At 42.4% G+C, this 9,081-nt stretch overlaps 1 protein-coding gene across 3 annotated transcripts in view; it reads left to right on the top strand.

Annotated features, from left to right (window-relative positions):
* The first annotated feature begins 1,166 nt into the window (after positions 1–1,166).
* Positions 1,167–9,081, top strand: part of ILRUN (inflammation and lipid regulator with UBA-like and NBR1-like domains) — a 112,704-nt gene continuing 104,789 nt past the window's right edge. The window contains exon 1 of one of the 3 annotated variants that reach the window (XM_059076450.2): positions 1,167–1,598. In XM_059076450.2, coding sequence (XP_058932433.1) covers positions 1,441–1,598 — 158 coding nt within the window. In that variant the 5' untranslated portion in view covers positions 1,167–1,440. The remainder of the gene's footprint in view (positions 1,599–9,081) is intronic. The other 2 variants (XM_059076451.2, XM_067006053.1) reach the window with 2 other exon arrangements.

The raw sequence follows: 9,081 nt of genomic DNA, 5'->3' as shown, positions 1-9,081 counted from the left end.
GAATTTGAATCTCCAATATGTGTGACCCCAGAACCTAGGCTTTTAAAGCCATTGTTTTAGTCTTATTTGGTAGTGGGACAGAAGGAGGTAGAATGTTTTCCCTTTCCAAAATCTCATGGCACCCCGGATACCACTGGTCACTTATTCTAGTTGTCTGCTTGTTGAAATTGTTATGGAAAACATACTCCATTAGGAATGAAAGATGGGTTCTAGTTTTGCTGCTCTGTATTTTTGGACAAGGCATACAAACTTTCTGGATCTCACTTTCCTTATTTGAAAGACAGACAAAGAGCCACTCGAAGGCAGGAGACCGTTTCTTATTCGTCTTTTCCCCGTGTGGATGTGTTAGGCAAATTGTGGTGAAAGAATGAATGAAGGTAGACAAGATGGTCCCTATGCGTCCTTTCTCATTCTTTGATCTTGAAAAGGGGCCTTGACCAGTTAGGTGTACTATATGTACCGGAACACTTTGCCTTCTAAAAACTTAACAAGGCAATGTCAAATTCTCGGGACTTAACCTTTATTTTGAGAGGGTTGGTCTTGACGGAGTGGGTGTAAGATTATATGCGGTGTTCGTCTGGACCTGTGATTGACGTTTGCATCGAGGCCTCCCTTACCTTCCGGAAACTGGAGACTACCGTTGCATAACAGAAACAGCACGGGTAAACTGGAGTAATCATCACCGAGGGTGGCCGGGAGCCTAGGATTTTAGGGTATTATCCCTCTGGGAAAGCAGCTCTAGAAACTTATGCAAACAAGTCCTTCCAGAGCGAGGGGCAAAGCCCTGGCTGGGAGGACTGGGTCTTGTGTGCCATCTGGTACTTGACCTTGCCCTGGCCTCTGTTCTTCCCCGACTTCGGCTTCCTCACCTCCCAAACGCTGCAGTTGTAGTGCAAGAAGATCCCGGAGCTTTTCCCCGCCAACTCCGGTCTTTAACTCCTCCCCCTCAGCGTGGGGGCGGGGCGAGGAAAAGGTCAGGCCAGGAGTCACCTCCCCGCGCCGCCCGGCAGTCCCCTTCCTCCTTCCCACTACCCGCCCCCTCGCTCCACCGCGGTGAGGTCACGCGGGGGACGTCACGGGTTTCTGACGCCACAGAGGGGCGGGCCTCCGGGAGAGGAAGGGGCGGGGCTAGGCGGGCGACGCTTGCGCAGTGGGCGCGGCGCGGGAGGAGGCGGAGGCGGCATAGAAGCCAGAGGCGGCGGCGGCGGCGGCGTCGGCGGAGGCGGCGGCACTGGGGGGGGTGGGAGGGGGGGGAGCGCGAGAGTGAGTGAGTGGCTGAGTGAGTTTACCCCTATGAGGCGGTGAGAGGCCCGGGGCCTACCTCAGAGGAGCGGGGTCGCGGCGCCAGCTAGCAGCGGGCCCCCTCCCGGTCCCCGGGCCCGGCGGCGCGGCGGCGGCTCAGTTGTGAGGAGGCGGGGAAGCGAGTGTCCGGCCCCAGCTATGGAGGGCATGGACGTGGACCTGGACCCCGAGCTGATGCAGAAGTTCAGCTGCCTGGGCACCACCGACAAGGACGTGCTCATCTCCGAGTTCCAGCGGTTGCTCGGCTTCCAGCTCAACCCGGCCGGCTGCGCCTTCTTCCTGGACATGACCAACTGGTGAGCCGGCCCCGCCGCGCCAGCGTTGGCAGCGGCCTCGGGGCCCCGAGGGGAAGGGAAGGGACACCCAAGCTCGGCGGCCGGGCGGGACGGTCGGGCACTGAGGGGTACCCCTTTTCCGGGGCGGGGAGGGAGTGTGGGGAACACTAGGGGCCTGGAAGAAATTTGGGGGCCGAGCAGGGCTGGAGGGGGATGTATGAGGAGAGTTGGTGTTCGTGGAGGGCAGGAGAGGCGGAAGGGAGATGGGCGGGGGTTACTCCTGAGGTTCTGCGGGGTATTAGCGGCCGAGGAACGCGGGAAGAGGGGGAAAGACTTGAGGATCGAGGCACGGGGTCTACCTGTGAGGAAGAGCGCTGTGGTGTTGGCTAAGAGTAAAAAGCACAGAAAATCTGAATTTGGGGAGCGGGCAAAAGCTTGGGGTATGGAGTTAGGGGCTGAGGATGACAGGGATGAGGGGAAACTGAGGGAGAGAATTAGGTACTATGCAAGAAGCTGGCGCGCGTGTGAGACTTGGGAGTTAAGAGCTGAGAAGAACAGTGAGTGAGTGTGTCTGTCTGTCCGTCCGTCCATTCAAGGACAGATAAAGAAAAGGGAAAAACTTTATGGGGGAGGACAAGTGAGTATGGTAAGAAAGATGACTTTCCCAAGAGCTGTGCCAGGGATCGGTGGGATCTACTAGTGGGATCTGCTAATGGAGGACCGCGAGTACTAGACCTGGGGCACAGTGTGGGAAAAACCTTAGGAAAAGTGAAGGAGAGAGATTATCTTGGGGGAGGGAACTTTCTGAGGCGATTGGAGCCGTGGGCTCCAGGATGCGGGAATGGAGAGGGGCTTATCCAGAGGGGCTTACCGGAAAGAAAGCTGGTTGGTAGATGCTTGGGTAAATGGAGAACTTGACTTAGGCTGGGAACCAAGTATTTTTCTCTTGGAGTTTCCTTGTAGAAGACTGAATTGGGACAGAAGACCATGACAACTTAGACTAAAGGAGTATTTCTTGGCTTTGGGTGGAGCACTTGCTATTTTTGATAAGCAAGGCTTCCCTTTGTTCTCTGAGGGGTTGTTGAGTTCACTCAGGGTGAGTGATCAAGTGGAGACCATTAGACTGCCTTTGAAAGGATTTCAGGTGAAACAACTCATCTTTTTTTGGTCGGAAAGCCATGAGATGATTGCCCTTTGCTCTCTGTGTTGGGCATGTGGAATCTTGTTTCTCTTGGCATCACTTATACAACCAGCCTCCCCTTTATTCCCTGTCCACTGGATGCCTCAAGCAATGCCAGAAAAAGAGGTTGTAAGCCTAGTCTTTATCCAGTTACTCATCGAGCCCTATCCTGAATGATGCCCATCTTATTATTAATGAGAGCCTTATAGCTGTGGTGACGTGTGAATTTTTTTCTGTGCAGCATCATTGGTAGGTCCTGTTGTTTATCTTTAAAGTTGATTGTTATAGTAAGAGTGGGATTGAGTTTCTAGTTGTTTAGAAAACTCTTTGAATGCAGGAGATAGTCTTTATAATTAAAGAAGTATTTGTGATCCCCACTTGTATCTTTTATGTCCGGGAGGACCTCAGACAGGGACTACAGCCTGCAGTAGTTTTCTGAAACACCAGCCTATGTGTTTAATAGAGAGTGACAGGGGTTATTGAAAACACCAGGAAGAGGTATTACACTGGTGAGATTTAGAAGTAAAGCTATATCTTGAGGAGGGTTGTACCCTTGCCTGCCTGCTTCCCACCCCCAGCTCCTTTTCTTCCTTGTTTACACTAGTTCAGCATAAGAGACTTGGCATATTGTCGCTGCCAGTTTGGTAGGGGAGGATCATTATTTCTCCCCACCCTCTTGTGAGTTGTATCATTTAAATCCTGCCCTAATAAGTTTTTAGGTTTTTAGAGTCAGTATTTATTAGTACAATTATTAATGGCTACAGGAACAATGTAATGAATTTTATATGCTTGAGGTGTGAGTGTATTTTAACATCTAAGATTGTTTGTTTTTAAGTGTTGTGAAAGGTGAGGCCCAGTGTGGATGAGAAAAAAAAATATGGTCGCGTTATAAAAATTTTATTTGAATTTTATATGAAAATTATTAAGCTCAGTGACACTGAGTAGCATGTGTTCTGATGAGATGTTATCTCTGTACTGTATAAAACAAGGTAATATCAGCATTCCTGAACAAAGGAGTGAGCCATTAAAAAATATATTCTGGTTTTAAAACAGAAGTCAGTAGCTTCTTAGGAATCCAGACAATTAAGTGATAACTCAGCTTTAAGTACATTATCTTATTTTTTGACTGTAGAAGTCATGTTCTTTCTTTTCTTTGATTATAAAATGAAAAATTTGTGAACTGAAAGAAGTAAGGCTTGTTATGCTTTTCTTTCTAATGAAAGCAGTTAGTTTCATAATCCAATATTGTGTTTTGATTCCTGTGTTGACCTGGCTAAATTTATCTTTGTTTTAAACAAATACTCATCATAATTAATAAAACCTAGTTAAAATACATACATGAATGCATACCTGGTCAGAATATTTGTGTGTTAAATAAATATCTAAAGTCTAGAAATGTATTTTTTTAACATCTTTATTGGAGTATAATTGCTTTACAGTGGTGTGTTAGTTTCTGCTGTATAACAAAGTGAATCAGCTATACATATACATATATCCCCACATCTTCTCCTTCTTGGGTCTCCCTCCCACCCTCACTATCCCACCCCTCTAGGTGGTCACAAAGCACTGAGCTGATCTCCCTGTGCAATGCGGCTGCTTCCCACTAGCTATCGATTTTACATAGAAATGTATTGTTTTTAAGTGTCATTTAATGTCTGACTTTGGAAACTGTCAAGACAGTCCCGGTACAGGTTGCCAAAATTTCTCTCAAATTGCTGCGGTTAACCTGTTGAATTTGAGATGATTAACCCTCCTGTGACTTTATAAGTGCCTGCTTTGGGTTGTAATAAATAACCACCATTCAGTTGTCTAGTGATTTTTAAAACATAATGTGGTAAAATAAAAATGATAATTTTAAAATGAAGGCCACGAGTCTTCTAAAATGAGACCCTACTTGGAAAGGTTTGATTTCAAAAGTAAGAATTTATTTTTGTTGTTGGTAACAAACAACTTTTTAAGAAGCTGTTGAAAATTGGCTGAATTGAGTGTTTTGGCCTTATAAGTTACCTACCGTGTAAACATAGATTTTTGTTTTTAGTCTTAGGTTGGCTATGCATTATATAGATATTTCTATATAATTTAGAACCCAGTATTATTTCAGTTTTGTACTGTTTATACCTGAGCTGGCAGCTATGCTGCTGGAGATTGGTGGAACTGACTCTTAACAAAAGTAGTTAATTTTTAGTTCCTAAGTAAGTACATAAAGTGCATAAATGGTGTGGTGAAGGAATCCAATATCTGAAGCTAAACTGAAATGACTTGTAGATTAGAATAACTTTCTATAGGTGGAATGTCTTGCAAAGACACTTTTGGGCTATGAGTATAGAACTTGGAATTCTAAAACTGGAAGCTGGCTTAAGATTCTCTAGTTCATTCCAGTTTTTCCTGCAAAATTGCATATAACCCTTCCAAGATAGCTTATTCTTGCATCCCTGAGGGCAGAGATTTGCATGATACCTTATGGCAGTGTTTAATTACCTTTCTAGTTAGAATTACGTCAAAACTGAATCTTTCTTACTGTAATTAAGCTTTTTTCATTTGCTTGTGTCCTCCTTGGAGATGAAGAATATCTAATAAACACGTTCCTTAAGAGGTCAGAAAGCTTCTATTAATACAGATCACTAGAAATTTTCAACCATGTGTCATTTTAACATTCAGTTTAATGGTTTCTCACTCTTTAATGTAGTCTGATAGATTTATATATATTTTTAAGTGGAAACGAACAGGATTGAGAGGAGAACTTAATAGTGATGAAATATACATAACGTAAAATTTACCATTTTTAGTCCATTTTAAATGTACAGTTCAGTGTTACATGAGATTTTAAATTCAGTTGTGGCCCTCGAAGTCATTTGTCTCTGTTATGTTTTCAGAGTGAGTTATTCTTTAGTGTTTGTGACAAGAAGCAAATAACACTTGTAGATTTTTTAGAGAATGTTAACGTAGGAGTTATTTCTCATTATAGGGATAAGTAAATTATCTTTGACCAGCATATAGACAGTGTTGGTTGTTTCTGTCCCTCCTATTCATTAAGCTAGTGCTTTGCAGTTTTGGTGCAAAACTGCAAAAGTTTTGCAACATCCTAGGTTGACTTCAGGTATCTTCAGGAAGCAGCATGTATTTTTTGGAACACTACACAACGCCCATCATGGATACAACAGATGTTTTCTAGAAAAATAATTCAGGAAAAACATTTTTGTAAAATTATGTCCTATTGACTTTCTCAGTATTGTCAGAAGCACCCTTCTGGATAAAATGAAGGTATAACCACTATGCAATGAAGTGAAATCAGAATCTCGATGTGAAAATCCGTTGTACATCCTATCTGATCTCACAATGCCTCCCCTGCCTGATCTTAATCCATTTCTCAGTCACCTGCATGCTAAATGAGTTTCCGATCCACTCTGTGGTTTATATGTATGCATCTAGGAAAAGTCTCTTTATGACAGATAAAACATGATATTAATAATGGTCTCCTTTAAAAATGTGTGCCAAGCAGCAGCTTTAGGAAGAGAGTAGGAAGGGTTGTGTAACAATGACAGAGTGTTGTGCACGCTATTGCATTTTTAGGAAGGTTGGGAGTTCTTGGTTTGGACCTTCTTCTTTCCCACTTTTTTGGGCCTTTTTTGAGTGGCACACACAGGTTGGGACTCTGGGTATAAAATAAAATAGTTTACAAATAGAGCATCAAGATTCATTTTAGTTTTAAAAGGAACACGGTAAAAAGTACATTGTTGTCCTGCAGGAAGTCTTTTTACTGTTCAAGTGCTGTGGGACTTGCATTTCTGATTATATATCAAGTCAGAACTAATCTCCATTATCGCCAGGGTGGGTGGAGGTGTTTCTTTACCATCTCTTGTCTTCTGACTCCCCCACCCCAATTTGTCTAGCACATAACAGCAAAAACTCAACCAAACAGTATTTATTTATTTATTTAGTTATTTAGTTATTTATTTATTGGTCACAAGGCTTACTGGATCTTACTTAGTTCCCCACCAGGGATTGAATCTGGGCCCCCGGCCTTGAAAGCACTGAGTCCTTGAAAGCACCTAGTCGTAACAACTGGACCACCGGGGAATTCCCTCAACCAGACAGTATTTAAAGAAATGTATTTTGGATAGCCCCCTGGCAGATAGTGTAATACAAAAGCAGAAGACAGCCTCTATCATAATTTGCTCTCTAACAGGAAAAGAATATGCCTGAAACTATGAGAGAAAAAGTTTGGGGATAATAAGGAAGCAGCATTTATATGTTAATGCTGGATTAACTGAGTAAAATTTCACAACAGGTAGGAATGGACTGAATCAAACAGAACTGGTGATTCACAAATATTGAGTGCTTGCTATGGGTAGGTTGCTTTCTTAGAAGGTTTGAAATGGTTGGGATTTGAATTGATGGAAAAGTTGTGTAATGTTAGGTGGAGGATATTTCCTGAGTGAAACCAGGAAGGAGCAATTGGAGCAGAGCTGTCTGGAAGATTGGCTTAGCAAGAATGTGGTTAATTGGATCAGAAGTGATGAGAGATGGAGCTTATTTTTATTTTTGCTTTGGAATATTGTTGGTTTTTTAAAAATTGGGGTGAAATTGACATAAAATTGAACCACAGTAAAGTGAACAATTCAGTGGTATTTAGTGCATTCACATTGTTGTGCAACCACACTTCTCTCTAGCTAAAACACTTTCTTCATTGCAAAAGGAAACCCAACACCCATCAAGAAGTTGCTCCCCATTCCCTTCTCCCCCCAGCCCCTGGCAACCACCAATATGAATTCTTTCTCTTTGGATGTATCTATCCTGGATATTTCATATAAATGGAATCATAAATATTTTTCCTTTTGTGTGTGGCTTCTTTCAAGCTTCATCATGTTGTGTATAGCATGTATCAGTACTTCATTCCTCTTAATGGCTGTTTCATATTCCAGTGTATGTGTATACCACAGTTTGTCCATTCATCGATTGGTGGACATTTGAGCCATTTCTGCCTTTTGGCTATTGTGAATAGCGCTGCTGTGAACATGCGTTTAGGTATACTTGTTTGAGTAACCTGTTTTCATTTCTTTGGATATATATGTAGGAGTTGAATTGCTGGATCATATGGTAATTCTATATTTAACTTTTTGAGGAGCCACCATACTATTTTCCACAGTGGCTGAATCATTTATATTCCCCTAGCAATGTTTGAGGGTATGTACCAATTTTCCTACAAACTTGACAACACTTATTTTCCTTTTTTAAATTATAGTGAGTCTGCAGTGGTACCTCATTGTGAGATTGATTTGCATTTCTCTGATTACTAATCGTGTTGAATGTCTTTTCATATGCTTGTTGGCTATTTGTATATCTTTTTTTGAGAAATGTCTGTGAAAATCCTTTGCTGGTTTTTTAACTGGACTGTTTGTCTTTTTGTTGTTCAGTTATAAGGGTTCTTTATATATTTTGGATACTAGACCCTTATCAGATATTTGATTTGCAAATATTTTCTCCAATTCTGTGGATTTTTTTTATAATTAAAAAAATTTTATTTATTTTTGGTTGTGTTGGGTCTTCGTTGCTGTGCATGGGCTTTCTCTAGTTGCGATGAGCAGGGGCTACTCTTTGTTGCGGTGCATGGGCTTCTCATTGCAGTGTCTTCACGTGTTGCGGAGCATGGGCTCTAGGCGCGCGGGCTTCGGTAGTTGTGGCTCACAGGCTTAGTTGCTCCGCGGCATGTGGGATCTTCCCAGACCAGGGCTTGAACCCATGTCCTCTGCATTGGCAGGAGGATTCTTAACCATTGCGCCACCAGGGAAGTCCCCTATGGATTGTTTCTAAAATTTTCTTGTTAATGTCCTTTGATGCATAAATGTTTTTAATTTTGGTGAGGTCCAATTTATTTAATTTTTTGTTGCCGTTGCTTGTGCTTTTGGTGTTATAGCTAATAATTTATGCCAATCCAACATCATGAAGATTTACCTCTATGTTTTCTTCTAAGAGTGTTATGGTTTCAGTTCTTATATTTAGGTCACTGATCCATTTTGAGTTAATTTTTGCATATGGTTGAGGTGGGAGTCCATCTTCATTCTGTAGAGTTTAATTTTGATCATATTATATGCTCTGGAATTGGCTTCTCATTGACTCTCCATTAAATATATGCTTTACTTGTATTAAATATGTACTGTACTTGCTTTGCCCACCACTGAAAATTGGGTCAGAAAAGTGTGCAAGTTTTTCTGATGGGGGAAAAAACTTATGCATGTTCTGTTGGCACCAAAAACTAAATGTATGTTCAAAAGGTCAATCCTCCCTGCCCCCAGTCCTTCAGCTTTTCTTTCTGACTTTTTCCTG

This window comes from Kogia breviceps, chromosome 10 (assembly GCF_026419965.1).
Source record: "Kogia breviceps isolate mKogBre1 chromosome 10, mKogBre1 haplotype 1, whole genome shotgun sequence".
Classification (NCBI taxonomy): Eukaryota; Metazoa; Chordata; class Mammalia; order Artiodactyla; family Physeteridae; genus Kogia; species Kogia breviceps.
Note: the sequence above shows the minus strand (reverse complement) of the source record. Positions and strands in the feature narration are given on the sequence as shown.